The sequence below is a fragment of the Aedes albopictus genome, chromosome 3 (assembly GCF_035046485.1).
Source record: "Aedes albopictus strain Foshan chromosome 3, AalbF5, whole genome shotgun sequence".
NCBI classification, from domain to species: Eukaryota; Metazoa; Arthropoda; class Insecta; order Diptera; family Culicidae; genus Aedes; species Aedes albopictus.
Genome location: NC_085138.1, coordinates 34100468 through 34121191, shown reverse-complemented (window position 1 = coordinate 34121191; position 20724 = coordinate 34100468). Strand labels below are relative to the sequence as shown.

General features: G+C 41.8%; 1 protein-coding gene across 1 annotated transcript in view; it reads left to right on the top strand.

The window, feature by feature from the left end:
- Positions 1–19049, top strand: part of LOC109407483 (uncharacterized) — a 114987-nt gene extending 95938 nt beyond the window's left edge. The window contains exons 2-5 of the mRNA XM_029867533.2: positions 4900–5040; positions 16621–17346; positions 17405–18214; positions 18276–19049. Coding sequence (XP_029723393.2) covers positions 4900–5040; positions 16621–17346; positions 17405–18214; positions 18276–18616 — 2018 coding nt within the window. The 3' untranslated portion in view covers positions 18617–19049. The remainder of the gene's footprint in view (positions 1–4899; positions 5041–16620; positions 17347–17404; positions 18215–18275) is intronic.
- The last annotated feature ends 1675 nt before the right edge of the window (positions 19050–20724 follow it).

Below are 20724 nucleotides of genomic sequence, written 5' to 3'. Positions count from 1 at the left end.
TTCAAGTCCTTTTTCACAATTCGTTCAATAATCTTTTATGTAAGTTCACTGAAAATATATTCTTTTTCTCCAAGGATTTTTTTTTCAAGCTTCAATATAAAGATTCGTTCAAGGATTTTTTAAAGTTTTCCTACAGATAATCCAACAAGTATGAACACATACATCCCCAAAGGATTTATACAGAATTTCCCCCAAGGCCTCCTGCATGAATTCCTCCAAATATACAGGATCTCTTTTATTTTTCGATTTGCTCTAAAGAATTTGAGAGGAATTCATTGAGGTTTCCGCCATTGATTTCTTTGAGAAATAACAGTCATGCCATCATTAGTTCTTCCAAAAATCTCTTTGCCTTCAAAATTTCTTCAGGAATTGTTTACCTAAATCCTCAAGCAACTCCTTGTACTGTATACAGTACTATAGTAATCCTTCAAGAATGTCATCAAAGATACCTGCAAAATCAACCCAATGATTTTTTCCGAATACGTCTTGGAATTCATCAAGACAAATATTCTATTAGAAATTCCTCCAAAAATTCTTGCAAACATTTCTACAAGAATTCCTTCGGGAATACCCCCACAATTTCTTTAGAAAATCTTCCATGGATCCATTCAGGTATGGCTCCAAGCGTGATTTCCGAAATTCATGAAAAATATTTTCCATGAGGAACTCCTACAAGATTATTTCTTAAGGCTCATCTGAGGGATTCCTTGAAGGACTTCATGGCATAATCCTTGTAGGAGTTTATGAAGGAATTCGAAGAGGTATTCCTGAACGAATGTTTGAAGAAATTCCTGAAAAAAATCCTTGAAGGAATTCCTGAAGGATTTCTTGAGAAGTTCCTGTAGAAATGCTTGGAAAAGTTCCTGAAGGAATGCATCATTGTAAGCTTTCCTAAATCAATGCTTATAGGAATTTCTGAAGTAATCCCTGAAAAAAGTTCTGAAGTTAATCTTAGAGGAATTTTTGTAGAACTCCTGATGTAAGTCCTGATAAATCGTAAAAGATATCCCAGAGACAAGGACCTTAACTGAAGGAATTCCCGCAGAAACCCTTCAAATAATATGTAGAAAGAAATACTTCTCGCGCTTAGTATCATACGGGCGTATCTACAATGATCGATTTCTCTTCATCGATTTTCTTTCTTTAATAACTTTGCCGGTAAATCATTTTCGGTTATTTTTGTTGTTTTAGATGCTAGTCCTAGTCGTCCTTTACCGAAATACACCGAGAGATCATCCGAATATTGGTCGTATTTTCCGGAATACTCCGAAGAGAAAATCGATGAAGAGAAATCGATCATTGTAGATACGCCTGTATGATACTAAACGCGAGACTTGATGAAATAGTTGGAATAAGTTGATTGCATTTTTTATACGAGAGTAAAACTTATCCACAAACTTTTGTTATTACAGTTTTGACGTGACATGTGTTCAGATCTTAAGGACAGACTTGTTAGAATCCCAAAATGGCCGGCATTGGCACCTACTCACGATTTTGAGGGCACAAATCTCTTCGTAAACAGAACCAGCGCACCTGAGCTTCTCATTTTAAGCTTATTACAAGTGAGCAAGAACAGAATAATAAAATGCACTGTTGTTTGAATCTTGCTTCTTGAGATTTGTGCTTCTGAAATTTTGATGCACTGTTGAAGCGGGATTTCAAGACGTTTGTCCTTAACTTTAATAAATGAGACCTCTGAATTTCAATTGCTATCCTAAGCTAAGTAAACAGCTATGTTTTGTCCGGTGGTTGGGATAAGTATCAGGGACATTTTCATTATGCTCATGAATTTTACTTCCATATCGGTACTGAATTTCGTAAAATTATATTTTGATTTTTAGCACATTTTTTCTTGTATTTCGGGACCCCTGTAGGTGCAAAGAGCAATCATCGAAAAAATAGGACTTCAAATAAGTCATCTGTGTGCCCATTTCAAAATCTCACGAAGGGGCCCCTACAAACCCTTCAGCAGATCTGCAAGTATTGAACTTATAATTGTAGCAAACTTTCGCTATTAAAAAAACTTTATTCAAACTAGTGTAAGAAACCTTCACTGATTTGGAGGCCCCTTGAATTCGGGGGCCCGGTGCGGACCGCACCTCCGCACCCCCCCTTGCTACGCCACTGAATAGTTCCCGTCGTTATTGAATATTCTTATGCACAATATTGGTTCTGAGTATCATTCCAGGGCATAAAAAGGGTGCATAAATTAAAAGTGCATAAAAATAACATGCATAAAATGTGGTTTTAGTGTTGGGTATATTTGGTATGGCGAAGATGTGCTGAGTCCAAAAATGGCGACAATAATATCCACGATGGCTGTATCAAATTCAAGATGGTGGCTAAAAATTCAAGATGGAGTTGAAGGCTCAAAAATCAAAAGCCATATAAACGGTGCCATGAATAACGGCTGAAAGTGCGATTTTCATCAACATGTCAGTTAAGTTTGGTTGAGATGGGCTTTGGAAGGCTCGAGAAAGGCGCCATCACCGCTAGATAGTTTAATTAGGATTTTTTGAGCTAGGGTAGCTAACCAGTTGGGTACAGGCCGGTATTTTGGGCACTCTTCGCTATAACTCAGTCAATTACAAACCAATTGACTTGAAATTTTGTACACGGCTAGATACTATTACGTATCTCATCGCGTTCCAAAAACTGTGTCAATTGGTTTAGAATTGGCTGAGTTATAGCAGAAAAGTGCCCAAAATAGGACCCCTGCCGAGATGGTTCCACTTCTTTACTATATTTTTTTTCCAGATTTTAGGAACTTCCTTCTGATCAGGGATGGCATGCTCCTCAGTGTGAGTGCAAGTGTGCGCGATTTTAATATGAAAATGAGCTTCACTGTGCACATTTTCAGCGCGGAATGCCATCTCTGCTTCTGATACCTAAAATCAATTTCAAAGAGATTTTTTAAAATCGCCTTTTGACAGCTGGGCAACTGTTTGATAATTTATCATCTTAGATTTGCCTAGAACTTCCTTCAAATTCTTGCCAGATTTTACGAAGGATGAACCTAGAAGAAGACTTCCAAAAAAAGAATGAATGCCATTTTGCTGTTCATATGAGCGTCTTACCCAAAGCTCTCCTCCTTGTTAACCAACCCCATCCATTCATTCAGTCCGTCGCAAGCCAAAGTCTGTCGAATCAGTCAGCCGCCTCGTTCGACGAGGTTGTCTCTTTTTGCTCTACAACCAATTTTACAACCATCCACAAAAGCAGGCGGCGCGGCGCTGCGCTGAGCGCTGATCGAGTTGTTTGTTTTGCCATCCACATTACATCGTTTTGCTGCCATCGGCCCTCTCTAAGCGGTCGCCATGGCAGCGGGCTGGCTGGTTGCTACGATGCGCGCATTTCTTTGAACCCCTTACCGTCGTCGTCGCGGGCATCGCGTCGCCCGCCAGCCGCAAACACCACATCGAACCTGTGTAGCTACCAACTGGACCTGCCTTAACAAGTTCCGTTTGAGTCAACAACAACAACGCGGCGAGCATTTCCGCGTGCCTCACTTGACGCGTCCACGTGGGTCATGGGCGTACCGCGATCGATCGATCGCGCGCCGGGTGGACTGCTGCAGGCTGCAGTCCTCTACTGGATGGATATTTTTCCGGTTTTCCCACCTCTGAGAGAGCCATGGTCCAGTGAAGTGCGTGCATGAATGAATGGACACTTCTACGAACGAGCACAATCCTCAGATAAGCACCACCTCACTACTGTCCTCTTGTATCTGATGATCCCAATCGTGTTTTACCCTAGGTTTCCACTAGAGGGTTAAATCTGTACACCGCGTTAAAACCACCTTCTTAACTTGATCGCATCCGTCCGATCGATTAGATAATCGACGATCACTCTCTGTTCGGACCGCGGGGGGACGGCCTACGGCGATCGGCCTAGGCCTAGAAAGAGCATGGGGTCCAGCAGTTAGTGGCGCCGACGACAACGTCCGCCCCTATTTTTAGCATTTTGCTTTCGCACTCACTTTCCTCGTCGCCTAAAATGTGTGCTAAGGGTTAATCATAGGCGCTGGCGCCGCCAAATTTAGGTCACTACGTTCTGTAAAAACGTGGACACGATTTCTGGTGTTGAGTTGAGAGGATTACCTAATCCACTGATACTGACTGATATGTTTTTTTTTCTACTAACCTTTGAATAATATCAATATTGAGGCCTACTGCAGTACAGTTTATTTCATTAAGATTGGTTGAAGCGCATAGGAGATAATACCACATAACAAAATTTTATCGAATCCGTTAGAAAAATGGGACCAATGAGATTTCTGCCGGTGACTAAGCAGGCATCTTCAGTGTGTAAGTGTTGGTGATCTTCTATTATAAGGCGACAATTACGTCTGCCACGTCAGGTTGCAGGTCAATATGGGGAAGGGAAAGGAATTGATGATTGCAATGGTTTGTATCCACAGCAGACCGAATATACCTTTGCGTCTGCACAAATTCATGCGGATGTCGGAGTGTTAGTGGGATATGGTTGGCAAAGGGTTCACACAGTGGTGCGTGGATGCCAGGCGTTAGATGGTAGAAGATGATGCGGCAGAGTTCGCTTGATTACATAACTCATAGGCGTTATCTGATAAATACTGTGCAGTAAAGCTCGATGGAAGAGAAACGGTTTTTTTTTTCAACTCTTTCCTGGTTCTAGCGATGGCTATGAACGATCATATGATTGTACATGTGTTGTACATGTAGAAAGAAAGAATGAGAGTACATAGAAAGATACAAAGTAGGAGGAAAGGGACGGGCCAGGGATTGAACCCAGGACCTTCTGTATAGGAAATAGAAACGGTAGCAATTAGACCACCAAGCTCGTCTATTATAAAAAAATAATTAAAAGTATAATGACAAATGGATTAATCAAAGTTTTACCAATTTCTTTCCGTTCCAGCGTTGATCGTAACGATGCTTGTTATTGCAGCATGCCAGGCGGAAGACGGCGGAGGGGGAGGCGAAGGAGGAGGAGGTGGCGGCAGGAAGCCATCGCTGAAGACCGAGTCAGGATTACTTACAGTGAAGGCAGGTGCAAAAGGTAAAAATGCAACTGGCCATTGACTGAATACAGAAATGCATAATATTAAATTTACAGGCAAAACTTTGGGCAACAGTGTTGTTGTTTTCTCCATTTCTTGCAACATAAACAACATAGTTATCCAAAGTTTTACTCAAACAGCATCAAATTAGGTAAGGAAACATAATACCCATGGGCGTATCTAGGATTTTTTTCCTAGGGGGTACCTAGGGGGTGCCAGTTTCAGTGGCTTCTAGGTTATTTTGCTATTTTAGTAAGGGCCTGTCCATAAACTACGCAGACTCTTGAGGGGGGACGGGGGGGGGGGCCTGGCCAAAGTCTACGCTCCATACAAATTTCGAAAATTGTGTATGAACAAAAGTCTACGAGGGGGGAGGGGGGATCTGAAATGGTCGAAAAAAAGTCTACGTTGTTTATGGACAGCGCCTAAAAGGAAATACCGATCCGCCCTCAATTTCTTAGTACACTGTTGTGAGGTTTGGAAACTTGATAACTTGATTTCGTATAATACATGGAATTTGTATTTTGGAAATTGTTTTGCAAATCTCTCAGTAATTCCTTTGGTTTTGGCAAATTTCTTCGGTAATATCTTTGGATTCCCTTCGGCAAATCCTTTAAGAATTCATTTGGTAATATGATTAGAAATTGATACTAAACACCTTTCACGCATCTTTCGAAAATTTTATCGGCAATAACTTTGAAAATTTCTTCGCCAATTTCATTACGAGTTCATTTGGCTTAAATTTCATTGGCAAATCTTCTGAAATGTTTTCTCGGGAGTTCCTTCTCCAATTTTTTAGTAGCCTTCCAGCAATTCTATTGATATTTTCTTATTAAAGTTCTTTTAGTAAAGCCTTGGTAATTCATTCGATAATGACTCTGGGACTTCCTCGCATTTTTTTTTTTGGAAATGTCTTCGGCAAATCATTCTATTTTTTTTTTGGATTTTCGTCGATTTTTTGGATTTTCATTATCTATACTATTCGGTATTCCTTCGCCAATTCCTTCGAAAACTTCTTCCAAAATTCTTTTATAAATCGCTTCTGTAAATTTAATGAAAATTCTTTAGAACATTTCTTCTAGATTTCTTCAGAAATTATTTAAGGAATTCCTGCAGCAAATAGTTTTAGATCACCTTCGGCAATTCTGATATTACTTGCATTGAAAGTTTATTTGGGAGTTCTATCAGCAATTCCCTTGAAAATTTTGGAAGCTTCGATTATTACTTTGGGAACTTCTCCGGTAATTCCTTTGGAAATTGATTCGACAAATTTCTTAAAGATTTCCTTCGAGAATTTATTTGAAAAAAAATCTTTGGCGGTTCTTTAAAAATTCTGTCACGGTTATAGGGGAACTTACGTATTTTCGGCAGTTTTGTTCTCTTTATCATGGGGGGTTTTTTGAAACCTCTTGAGCTCAGAGTTAGCTTCAAATCCTTCCCAACCAAGCTGAGTTATATGCCAAAAATTCAGGTAATTCTACTCACAAGAACCACCCATGACGAGGAGAACAAACCTGCCGATAATACATTTCGTCACCCTACTACGACAATTACTTTTGGAATTCTTTTAAAATTTTATTTAGGAATTCCTTTGATGATTTTGGAAAATTCTTTGAGTATTTCTTCGGAAATTTGTTTGTAAATTTTTTTTTAGAATATATTTCGGCAATTTATTTTGAGATTGGATTTAGCCAATTTAAAAAAGCTTTAATATTTCTTAAATCATAAAGAATTGCAAAAGTGATCACGATGAAATTGCCTGAAAAATTAGAAAAACAACTGAAAAAAGTTGCTAAAATAAATTCAGAGAATGACCATTGAAATTACAAAAAAATATTATAAATTAAATTTCAATGAAACTACCGCAGAAATTAAAAATAAAACATGCTGAAGGAACTCGCAAAGAAATGCCCATACTGCGGTCTAACGAACACGGAGTCGTGGGTTCGAATCCCACCCATCTCTCAATTTGTCTATTAGCAATATTCTGTGCCTTCTAATAAATTTCAATTTTTTTCCCGTACATCCCTATAGGATGTCACTAGAGATTTTTCTAGTAATGCCTCCTAGGATTTCTCTGGAAACTCCAACTATTCCCAAAATTCGTTTAGGGAATCCTCCAGAGATTTATATAAGGATTTCTTCAGCTGGAATTCCTTGAAGAAGGCCAAGAGGAGTTTGTAACCGTTTGTTACAAGTTGTTAGTTTTTTTTAATTCGTGCTTTTGTTTTGTGTACAGTCACGTTTTTAGTACTAAGTGGTGTAGGATACTTGTAGAGTAATAAATAAAAGGGTTAGTAAGATAAGTCAAGTGCTAAGATAATGTGAGTATGAATGTTAGTAAATTTGTTTGAATCGATCGATATCATTGAATGTAATTGAAACTGAAGGGTGAAATTGCATACAAGCTGTGGGTACAACATAAAACGAGGAGTGGGTCGGCAGGCGTATCGCACTAAACAGGTGGCAACAACCCCCCAACTAATTAACAAGGAAACAAGGAAGGGAAGAATGTACAATAGAGGGGGTTGAGTCGATTCCAAGAAGCGCCATTGCCTCACTTGGTAAACGGCGTTCGTGTGCATAAGGAAGTTATAGAAGTGTCCATAGTAAAATAACGTGAGTGGTTTTCGTCAGAGTGGGAGAGAAACTTGAATTCGTCAGGTATAGTTAATACTTAATCTATGACTTAAAACTAATGACAAGAAAGTTGGAAAGTACGGTCAGTTAATGCCCCATTACCCTCACAGGACCTTTTTACCTTTTATATAAATTCGCCATCTTGTCTGGTCTGGCGACCAGCCAGATACACACGATTCGGCCTAGTTGACTTCAGTTTACTACGCCTAACCCGACAAGGATCATCGAGGACCTCTGGCCACGTCGGTCGTAATTGAGGTCGAAAGCTCGGGCAAATCCCCTAAACGAAAAGGAGCTTGTCCCCTCTCGGCTCGGTCACTCTGGTACCGTCCTGGACCGCGCCGATTGCAGTCAAAGAGGGAAGACGCCGTATTGACCAACCCCCTCACGACATTGTATACTGTCGTCAACGTAGTCACCAGATAGCCAGTTCTCCAGTCCAACATCGGCGAGCGCTCGCTGAACTCCAGAGAATCATCGGATGCAGTAAGAAGGAGAAGTCGTACCGGTACGTGAATAGTATTTTCTATAATAACCCACACCCACCCAGAACAAATAGCTTGCAATACACCAAAATACAACCCTTAATATTCGCCATAGATTAGTTTGACTCAATAGTCCAGTTTTGAAATAAATTCCAAGATATTCCTCCAAACTCAATCTTTCAATCCACATTTGTAATAGTGCTAGTCAGGTGACCGTACGCAGCACACCTTGTTCGTGTAGCCCCTCAGCTTACCCGGTAGCAAGCCGACCCTGAGACCCAGCTCGAGGGGTCTCTTGTTACTGAGAGATTGCCCGGTTTTAGAATAGTTACAAGTTCCAGGAGTAATATCATGATTAATTTCTAGAGTATTCCATGAATAAAAACTCTAGAGGATTTCCTGAATGAGTCTTAAGAAAAATCCCTGGCAGAATCAAGGGCGTTTCTGAAAGTATCCAAGGAAAATTACCTAGAAGAATCCCAGCAAGAATGCCAGAAGAAATCCCTAGAAGGATTCTGGAATATCTGGAGGAGACCAAGGAGGCATTGCTGAAACATTCGAGGCAGCAGGAATCGCTTATGGAATCCCAGGAGGAGTTCCTGGATGAAAGTTCAGAGAAGTTCCTGGAGAAATCCAATGATAAATATTTGTAGAAATCCCAAGAAAAACATCCTTTAGGATTTCCAGAAGGAAACACTGAAAGCAAGGCACCTATGAAGATTGCCTTGAATAATCCCAGCATGTTTTTGGAGGAATCCCGGAGAAATTTTTAGAAGAATCCCTAGAAGAATTTCGGGAGGTACTTCAGTTGGAATTTCTGAAGGAGTTCTAGGAGGATTTTTTGGAAGAATCACAGCAGAAATAGTTTGAGAAATCCAGCTGAAATTCCTAGAGGAAGAGCATGAGAAGCTTATGGATAAAATATTTTGGATAAAAAATCATGGAGGAATTACCGGAGAACTTCTGAAAAAATAACAGGAAAAATCTCGAAAGGTATTATTAGAAGGATTCTGGGATGTATCATTGTAGAAATCTCAGCATAAATCCTAGGAGGAATTGCTGGAGGAAACTATACAGGAAATGCCTGGGAAAGTGCAAAGAAAAAATCCTTGGAATACCTAGAGAAGTCCCTGCAAGAACCGGTGAAGGTATTTTGGATGCTAGGATGAATTCGTATAGGAATAACTAGAAGAATTTCTGGACGTATTCTAGTAAGAATTTCTGGAGGAATCGCAGGAAAAGTTGTTTGAGATATCCTTGGAGGAAGGCCAAAAAGAATTTCTGCAGGAATTTCTGGAGGAGTCTTTGGATAAATCTTTGAAGGAATTCCTGGATGAGTCCTTGGAGAAATCTATGGTAGAACAATCAAAGAAATTTCTGCAAGAATTCCAGGAAGTTTGTCTGGAAAGATCCCAGCAACAAAACCAGGAGAAAGCTAAAATTTCTAAAGTTATCTGGAGGAATTCTTAGAATTCCGGGAGGTTTAATAGAAGAAATTTCTAGAAAAATGCTAGAATCAGAAATGCCGGGGGCATCCTAAAAGCAGTTCCTCTAACAAATGCCTGGAGGAATACCTACAGTTTTCCTTGAAAGAATCGGTAGAAGTATACTGGAGGAATCCCTGATGGAATCGCAGGAGGAATTTTTGGAGGAATCTCCGAAAGTATTGCAGCAAGTAAGTATGCCAGGAGAATTCCCAAGAAGTATTTCTGAAGGAGTCTTAATGGGGATTGCTTGAAGAACTCCAGCTGGAATTCATGGAGGAAGGTCAATAGAAGTTCTTGGAGAAATCTTCTGTGGAATTTCTGGAAGAAACTCTGGAGGAAGTCCTGGAGAAATCATTGAAGAAATCTCTGGTAGAATCACCGAAGGGATTTTTAGAAAAATCCCAGGGAAATTTTAAGGAAGAATTTCTGGAACTTCCCTAGTAGAATACCTGAGAATTTTTGGAGGAGTTCTAGGAGAAATTGCTGCAAGAATCGCAGAAGAAGTTGCTTGAAGAATCCTAGCCACTATTCCCGGAGGAAAGCCAATATAAGCTCCTGGAGGAATTCCATGAGAAATTTTTGGAAGAATCTCTGAATAAAATCTCTGAAGGAATTCCTGAAAGAATCATCGGACAAAATTCTGAAAGGATCCCAGGAAGTTTGTCTTGAATAATCCAGCCAGAAATTCCTGAAGGAATCCCAATAGAAATTTTTAAAGGAATCCCTAGAAGAATTCCGAGCAGTAACAAAGTAAGCATTTCCAAAGACATCCTAGGAGAAATTGCTGGACCAATCTCTGCAGAAATTTCTAGTATGAACAACCCCATCAGGACTGCCTGGAGAATCCATAGGGAAGTATTGAAAAAAAAATAAATAAATGGTAGGAATCCATAAGGAAGCCTAGAGAAATTACTGTATGAATAGATAGAAGTATTTCTGCAGAAATCCATAGAGAAGTCTGTTTAGTGTTCTTACCAATATCCTAATCGCCAAAACGTACAACAAGTATGCAAGTAATTCTGTGTGTGCTTAAGTTTTGTTGAAATGTGCCATTAACAAATATTATAATTATTGTCTTAAGTTTTAAATTTTAGGTGTCTGTCAAGAAAAAAATCTAGGGGGTGCCAGACACCCCGGAACCCCCCCTAGCTACGCCAATGATAATACCCACGCTTTTTGCACCATTTCATTGCAGAAACGGAGAATTGTCCTTCTCACCATACACAATTTCAGCTCATTACTACAAATCTAGTACTACACCGAACGTGCCCCATTCCTAAAGGAATTTCCGGAGGAATTTCTAGAGGAATTTCCGGAGGAATTCCTAGAGGAATTTCCGTAGGAATTCCTAGAGGAATTTTCGGAGGAATTCCCAGAAGAATTTCCGGAGGAATTCGTAGAGGAATTTTCGGAGGAATTTCTAGAGGAATTTCCTCAAGAATTCCTAGACGAATTTCCGGAGGAACTCCTAGAGGAATTTCCGGAGGAATTCCTAGAGGAATTTCCGGAGGAATTCCTAGAGGAATTTCCGGAGGAACTCCTAGAGGAATTTCCTCAGAAATTCTTAGAGGAATTTCCGGAGGAATTCCTGTAGGAATTTCCGGAATAATTCCCAGAGAAATTTCCGGAGCAATTTCTAGAGGCTTTTCCAGAGGAATATCTAGAGGATTTTCCGAACGAATTCATACAGGAATTCCCGAAGGAATTTCTAGAGGAATTTCCGGAGGAATTTCCAGAGGAATTTTCGGAGAAATTCGTAGAGGAATTTTCGAAGGAATTGCTAGAGGAATTTCCGGAGGAATTCCAAGAGGAAATTCCGGAGGAATTCCTGGAGGAATTTCCTAGGAATCCTCTTGCAGGAACAAAACCCTGACGGAACTTCTGTAAAAATTCCTGGTGATTCAGTAATCTCTCTTAGAGAGATCTCTGCAGAAACCTCTAATTGGAATTTGAAAGGAATTCTAGAAGGGCTTACAAGAGAATCCCCGAAAAAGATCTTAGAGGAATCCTCGAAGAAATTCGAGAAGAAATCCCCTTAGAAATTCAATGAGGAATCCATGAACGAATTCCGAGGAATCTGTGAAAAACATCTGCACGAATCGCTGAAACTCCTGGATGAATCTCTGAAGTAACTTCAGGATTAACTCCCATTGGAACTCCTGTAGGAACTCATGAAGGAACTTCGGAAGGATTCCTGGAGGAACTCCCAGACTAATTTCTAAAGAATTTCCTGTAGGAATTCTGGGGGAATTCCTGATGGATCTCTAAAAGGCATCCAAGAGGCATTCTCTGCAGAAACTTCTGGGAAGAATACCTGAATTACCTGCTGTTAGAATAGCTGAGGGAACTTCTGAAGGAATCCCTGATGAAACATTTTGAAGCATTCCTGAATCCTTTCGGAACTACAGGGGAATCACTGAAAGAACTCCTGAACTTCTCCTCTCTTAGAGACCATTGAAGGAACTTCTGGAGCAATCCCTGAGAGAACTACCCGAGCAAAGTCTGATAGCACATTGAAAACTAATTTTGATGTTATGATATTGCAAATTTTGATAACTCAGGTTGTTGTCGTTTTGGTCGTTTTAACGGTTAAAACATCAAAAATGAGAGCAGAAAAATGTTCCTGTGACAGCAAATTGAAAACAATTCCTGCTATCGATGATAGCAAATTGATAACTGTTTTTGTTATCAGTGCAAGAAAAATGAAAAATCGTAAAATGTAGAGTTTTTCGATTGATATCAAATCATAAATCAAATAGTATAATTGCACTAATGATATATCCCTAGCCTAGAATTACTTTACATAGTTTTCTTAAAATAGTTAAAACTATTCTAACACTTAACATTTGCATTTATTCTAAATGACAGCAAACTGCAAGCAAGGACCCATATATCCGAGGCGGTAAACGCACGGGTATTCAGCATGACCATGCTGAGGGTGACGGGTTTGTTGTCGTAGTAGCAATCGGCTGCGATACATACCTAGTTACAGCACCTAGTGACCCTAGGTAACCAGTTTGTTTGTTACTGTAAAAAACTTATTCCCTAACCAGAACTCCTACAAGCTAGTCGTGTTTTTTAATAAAGCTCTTATTACTTGTTCAAGTCTGCCCAAGTTATTCCTGTCCTCAAACCCGAAACACAACAGGGTTCGATTCCCGGTCGGTCCAGGATCTTTTCGTAAAGGAAATTTCCTTGACTTCCTTGGGCATAGAGTATCATCGTGCCTGCCACACGATATACACATGCAAAATGGTCATTGGCAGAGGAAGCTCTCAGTTAATAACTGTGGAAGTGCTCATAGAACACTAAGCTGAGAAGCAGGCTTTGTCCCTGAGAGGACGTTACGCCAAGAAGAAGAAGAAGAAGAAGAAGAAGAAGAAGAAGAAGAAGAAGAAGACAGAAAACTGAAAACAAAATTTGAAATCGAATTAAGTAAAGATAAACTGATATTAAAATGTGATATCATTTTTTTGCTGAATACAAAACATGTTTTCGATTTGCTGTAATTTTGTTGTTGAACTTTGCTCGGGTACTCTGCCCCTCTTGGCATGTCAGTCCCATGTCATTTCTAATGCGAATTATATTTTTGTCACTTACGAGGTCATTTTAAACAAATTTGATATCTTTCCCGCCTCATTTCACAGCTAAATATGTTACGAAAAGGGTTTGCAAGAATTGAATACATTTTTTTTTAAATAATTGGAGTTATAGTACAAAACGTAGGCGCTTTGAAAAACAACATGGGGCTGACATGCAAAGAGCGGCAGTACTGTACTGCAGGGATTCTTGAAGGAACACCTGGATTAATTACTGGAGGAATTTCTGTAGGAATACCTGAAAGAACTCCTCGAGAAATTTTCAAAAGAACTTCTGAAAGAATCCTCGAAAATCTCCATGAGGCATCTTGAAGGATCTCCAGGCGGATTCCTCGAAGGATTTTCAGGAGGAAACCCAGACGCAACTGCAGTAGAAATTTCTGAAGTGTATCCCTGCAGAAGTCCTGGAGAAATTTCTGAAGGAATTCTGCGATAATCCCTGAAGAAATTTCTGGAGGGATCCTGTAGGAACCCTTGATTGAACTCCTAGATAGAACCCCAAAGAAACGCCAGGAAATATCCTTGATTAGAATTCCAGAGGAATCTCTGAACTCCTGCCTGAACTAATTCCTAAAAAACTTCTGTAGGAATTCCAACACTAATCTCTAAAGGACCTCCTATGGTAATTCCTTTCCCTTTTAACCGTTATGTGTCCGACAAACTTTTTGCTTTTTTCTACACCATGTATTTTAAATGGGTGCTGGGTACCCGGGTACCCTGTCGGCCACATAAGGGTTAAATGAATCACTGAAGGATAACAAGTTTCGACTGGATGGTTGTTAACTTTGGGAGATTTCGGCTTTCAGTCTAACAGGTCGCGTTGATCAATTCCGCATTCTCACCACCCCACAAACAGTGAATCGTCGTACCGATACCTACAGCAGACATGAGCGCTACCTACAGCTTTCTCATCGCATCGGTATACGATCTCCGGAGAAAAACAGGGGCGGTCGGATAGATCGAGCAACCAATACACTGTTGCAACACACACAACACAACACCGATAGGTAACAGCTTATCAGCTTATCAGTAGAGAGGCAATAATCTGTACCGACCGGTTGATAGTAGGTTGTGTCCGTACACCAGCTAGGGAATTCCCCAATCAAATCGGAACATGGACCAGAAGTGTACCAGACGGCGTGACCCTTTACAACCTGACTGTTTGAAAATTAGCAGAATTTGTGTGACCTAGGTCAGCTGTTGATTTATTAATTGAGTGAGTTAGTGTGAATGTTGACAAAATGCTACATGTTGGATGTTAATTTGTACCAATTTTCAATAAAATACTTAGGCCCTGAAGATGGTACAATAGCCGGACCGAAACGTCGGCGATGATAAGAAATTAATCAACGCGATCTGTTAGACTGAAAGCCAAATCACAGAAGGATCTCGAGAAGACATCCCTGAATCTTCTTCGAAGAATCTCTGATGGAACACCTGGAGTAATGCCTCTGGAGCCGACTTCCGACTACCTGGGGTTGCAAGAAGCCTTTGAATGAATCCCAGGAAGTTTCAGGGGAGCATCAGGGATGTTTAAGGGGGTTTTAGGGCGTTTCAGGGGCCTTAGGACGGATTCGTATTAAAAGGTTTAATTAGGGTTTCAAGGGGATCTCAGAGGTGTTTCAGGGCGTCTTAGGAAGATTCAGTGGGGTTTCAGGGACGTTTCAAGTGATCTCAAGAGTTTCAGGGGTTTTAGGATCATTTCAGGGCTTTCCAAGAGTATTAATTGGTTCTCTTGGGCATTTCAGGGGGTTTCGGGAGCGTTCCGGGAATGTTTCATTGGATTTCAGAGGAGATTCAAGGGTATTTTCAGGGGGCTCTTATGAGGTTTCATTAGGTTCCAGTGTACCCATTTTCAAACTTCTAATACAGGTGTCGTTTTCGGAGTACTTCAAGGAGAAACATGAGAGAATACAAAGATGGCTGTCACAGTTGCCCACTTGGTCCCCTACTCACGTTCTTGAAAATTCGTAAACAAATGCTCTCGATTTGGAAAAACTGCCTCTTTTTGCAATTGAGCAAAGCTAGGATAAACAAGTGTGGCTTGGTTTGATGCTTCGTTCATCAGATTTGTTCCTCTAAAGTTTGTATGCAAAATCGTAATGGGATTCCTTGATGTTTCATCTTAACCCAATTCGTTTTAGCTCGCCGTCTTGTTTCAACCTACACACAGCTCCGTACATAGCCTTCTTCTACTTACAGACCTTGGTTGATACTTGCTACGAAACCTTCTGATTGTTCCATAAATAATTCCACCTCTTCAAGTTCGCCCTGCAAGAACATCATCACGGTATTCATCTTCTGTTTTTCAAATTCGTTCCGGGCGCCAGGGACATGAGGTTACGATCATATCGGACTTCAGGTGGACAACACTGTAGGTCCCGTAGTACTCTACAATTTTGATCGCCGAACGGGCTTTGAATCACTCCACTGAGCCATCGGAATTGAGTTTCAATTGTGATGAGATGAACTAAAGTTCATCTTGAGAATGGTTTCTTCCAGGCTTTTTCTCTCGAAAGAGATGATTGTGTTTGCAACGTTCCATGTTCTATCGGGTTCCATGCTGCAGCAATACTGCCTGGGCTCAGTACTCCTCGAACGCTTCGTTTCGTTGACTCCATTCTACAAACCCAATGGTGCTCTCAGATGCTCAAATGACGGTACCGTATCCACTCCTGCGGTCTATAGCCTCGGGTCGATCTCACTCTGGTCCGGTTACGTTGCCTTGAAATTCTGTTGTTCACATTGTTGATGACGGAGAGTTTTGGACGCACGGTCTTTCAGTAGATTGGCGAGTTTGCGGAAGTTGGGAAATCGACCGTTCCACGTACAGAGCTTGCAATCGCAAGTCATTTTTCGTCGCTGGAATCGTTGCCGTTGGTCGCGGTTCGTACTACACGGTTGCTGACTTCCTGTTGGAATTGTATTTACGACTGGCTCATAGGACCAGACAATCCCCTAACTTTCTGGTACCCCTCCCTTATCAGCCTACGACCAAAGTTTCCACTGAGTTACCCGATCTTCTTTGAGGCTGCTCACAGTCCGGCTGGGTCCGGGAGGTAGGGGTAGGAGATGCCGGAGAATGGGCAATAACTTCAGTAAAGCCATGCTCCAGTACTTTGGGAACTGAGTTTTACTTCCCGGAAGCAACGATTTTTGCATTGCCATTTTCTTGAAATAAAGGTTTTAGGTAGGCTTAAGACGAGAGTTCTTTAACAGGCACCCAGGAGATAGTAGTTTATCTGACCTCACATCTCCCATCTTTAGTTATACCATACATTTACAATGTTTGACCATGAAAGATAAAAGTAATCTACTGCTGCCTAGGGTTCTGCACGGCCCAGAGTTATCCAGTAATTTTTCGAAAGGTTCTCGTTTGCAGACTACGCCGTCAACTACGACAACACCGACGACAAAGAAGAAGCGCAAGAAGCCAAGCACGGACGACGATGATGATGACGATGATGACTTCCTGGATTTCCTCGGAGATGATGACGATGACAGCGATGACGATGACGAAGAGGAAGAAGAGGAAGACGATGATGAGGACGAGGAAGAACAGGAAGAGGAGGCGGAGGAGGAAACCAGTACCGATGGTGGTAGTCGGTTATGGTCCGCGGATGCCTTCAACAAGATATCTCAGACGCTTGGGGCGTTGAACACCGTTGGTAGGTATATTGTGAATATCACCAAGGGACAGGAACCGGCTCCGGTGAACTCCGTCAACCAGGACCAGAAGGAGAACGTCCCGAATGCCATACTGACTCTGACGAAGACGATGCTGGGCCCGAATGTCACGAAGACAATTGAGCCGCTGATCAAGCGCGTTGGAGGACCGGAAGTTGAGTCTACGGTAAGTCCTGTGGATGCGTTCACCACCACTGAGTCCACGACTACCACTGAGTTGACCACATCTACCACGGAAGTGGTTGAGGTGGTTACTGAACAGCAGCCTTTGGTGGTACAGAAGAAAGAGGAGGTCGCTGCTGCGACTCCATCCAGTTCTATGCAGAAGAAAAAGAAAAAGAAGAAGAACAAGGTCAAGAGGAAGGATCCAACCCACGTCGAAACTACGAAGAAACCTGCCCCCATTAGTGAGTACTTTTGTGAGTCATGAGCTACTATTATAACCTTATGTTTGCTTAATTTTAGACAAAATCGTCGAGTCGACGAAAGACTCGGAGAATTCGTGCACTACTCCAGACGGACGTCCAGGACGATGTGAAGACTTGAGTACCTGTCCAGGACTGCTATTAGATCTGACGCATCTTCGAGAATCTCTGTGCTTCAAGCGGTTGTTTGTACCCGGGGTGTGTTGCCCTGCACCGACTAGTACTCTTCTTACAACTCAACGCCCTACCCAGCGGCCAATCCCTCAAACCACCTCGCAAAGCTTGGTTCTTAGTCCAGTGGTTACCAGACCAAGTACAACGAAGCGGCCTCCAGTTCCTGCACAGCCGGTTACAACGACGGAGCAGATTCTTGCCGCCACGTTGAAACCCATCTCCGAGAACTTCGTGGATCCGGAAGACTGCGGTCAGCAGGAGTACTCTTCCGGGCGAATCGTCGGCGGCATAGAAGCCCCTGTTGGCCAATGGCCGTGGATGGCAGCCATCTTTTTGCACGGCCCGAAGAGGACGGAGTTCTGGTGCGGTGGCTCGCTGATCGGGACGAAGTACATCCTGACGGCGGCCCATTGCACCAGAGACTCCCGTCAGAGGCCGTTTGCCGCTCGGCAGTTCACCGTTCGGCTGGGAGACATCGACCTTTCGACAGACGCGGAACCATCGGCTCCGGTGACGTTCAAGGTCACGGAGGTGAGAGCTCACCCGAAGTTTTCCAGGGTGGGATTCTACAACGACATTGCCATTCTGGTGCTGGACCGGCCGGTGCGGAAGTCCAAATACGTGATTCCGGTGTGCACGCCGAAGGCGAATCTTCCGTCGAAAGATCGGATGGCAGGTATGTGAGGGTCGGTTGTGGGGGGTTCTGCCGTGGGTTAACGCTTGTGCACACTTTTTAGGTCGTCGAGCAACGGTGGTCGGTTGGGGTACGACCTACTACGGTGGGAAGGAATCGACCAAGCAGCAGCAGGCCACGCTTCCGGTTTGGCGCAACGAGGACTGTAACCATGCGTACTTCCAGCCAATTACGGACAACTTCCTGTGCGCTGGATTTTCCGAGGGAGGCGTCGATGCCTGTCAGGGCGATTCCGGTGGACCGCTGATGATGCTGGTCGAGGCACGGTGGACGCAGGTCGGAGTGGTTTCATTTGGGAACAAGTGCGGGGAACCGGGATACCCGGGAGTGTATACCAGGGTAAGCGAGTACATGGAGTGGATACGAGAAAATACCAAGAAGTGAAGTGAGGAAGGGAAACGAACAAATATCGCCATAAGGAGAAATAACGATACAAATATGTGATAGAAGAAGAGAAGATTCGAATATTTAAACAAGTATTTTGTATATAACTTAACATATCCTCAGTTTAAACATTAGATTTAACACTAACTTATGTAACTTATTGACAAAATCTCTCGATTTATTACCGTTAAGATTGTAAGACAGCAAAGACAAGCTTTAGTCAGTAGAAACATGTACAATCCAGTAGAATCTCTGCTCAACTTCTTCTCTATCTACTCACAATGTATTCTTCGATTTTTTGTACTTCCTAACACATTACTAGCAAATTAGTGAAGTTCCTTGAAATTCCTTTTACTCTCAAGATAAATGTGCGCGCAATCGTAGCCCAGATGTATGAATAAAAATGTGTACAGTAAAACAATATTTATTATTTTCCGAAATCCATTTTCTTTTTATACTTTCAAGATTTTTTAGAGGGTAAACCTGCGAAAGGCCATGCTGAGGGAGATTTGCCTGAAGGTCCCTATAACCACCTCAGTGTCGAGTTCAATTGCCTTAGGAGGATTCTTCCAGAATCCTGAGGAAGATTCTTTAAGAATCTGTCGAGGATTCTTCCAGAACACTTAGGTGGATTCTCCCAGAATCCTGAGGCGAATTCTTTCAGAATACTGTCGAAGGTTCTTTCAGAATCCTGAAAAGGATTCTACCACAATCCAGAGAAAGATTCACCAAAGTCCTGAAAAAGATTTTTCTACAATCCTGAAGAGGATTCTTCCCAAATCCTGAGGAGAATTCTTCCAAAATCCTGAACAAGATTCTTCGAGAACCCTGAGGAGTTTTCTTTCATAATCCTGAGGATGAATCTTCCAGAATCCTGAGGAGGATTCTTCCAGAATCTTGAGGATTCTTCCAGAATCCTGAGGAGGATTTTGCCAAAATCCTGTCGAAGGTTCTCTCAGAATCCTGAAAAGGATTCTACCACAATCCGGAGAAAAATTCATCCAAAGTCCTGAAAAGGATTTTACCACAATCCTGAGGAGGATTCTTCCAAAATCCTGAGGAGGATTCTCCAAAATCCTGAACAAGATTCTTCGAGAATCCTGAGTAGGATTCTTCCATAAACATAAGGAGGGTTCTTCCAGAATCCTGACGAGAAATCTTTCAGAATCCTAACGAGGATTTTTCAGAATCCTGACGAGGATTCTTTCAGAATCCAGACGAGGATTCTTTCAGAATCCAGACGAGGATTCTTTCAGAATCCGGACGAGGATTCTTTCAGAATCCGGACGAGGATTTTTTAGGAATCCGGACGAGGATTCTTTTAGAATCCTGAGGAGGATTCTTTCAGAATCCTGAGGAGGATTCTTTCAGAATCCTGAGGAGGATTCTTTCAGAATCCTGAGGAGGATTCTTTCAGAATGCTGAGGAGGATTCTTTCAGAATGCTGAGGAGGATTCTTTCAGAATGCTGAGGAGGATTCTTCCAGAATCCTGAGGAGGATTCTTTCAGAATCCTGAGGAGGATTCTTCCAGAATCCTGAGGAGGATTCTTCCAGAATCCTGAGGAGGATTCTTCCAGAATCCTGAGGAGGATTCTTCCAGATTCCTGAGGAGGATTCTTCCAGAACACTTAGGTGGATTCTCCCAGAATCCTGAGGCGAATTCTTAAAGAATACTGTCGAAGGTTCTCTCAGAATCCTGAAAAGGATTCTACCACAATCCAGAGAAAGATTCACCAAAGTCCTGAAAAAGATTTTTCTACAATCCTGAAGAGGATTCTTCCAAAATCCTGAGGAGAATTATTCCAAAATCCTGAACAAGATTCTTCGAGAATCCTGAGGAGTTTTCTTTCATAATCCTGAGGATGAATCTTCCAGAATCCTGAGGAGGATTCTTCCAGAATCTTGAGGATTCTTCCAGAATCCTGTGGAGGATTTTGCCAAAATCCTGTCGAAGGTTCTCTCAGAATCCTGAAAAGGATTCTACCACAATCCGGAGAAAAATTCATCCAAAGTCCTGAAAAGGATTTTACCACAATCCTGAGGAGGATTCTTCCAAAATCCTGAGGAGGATTCTCCAAAATCCTGAACAAGATTCTTCGAGAATCCT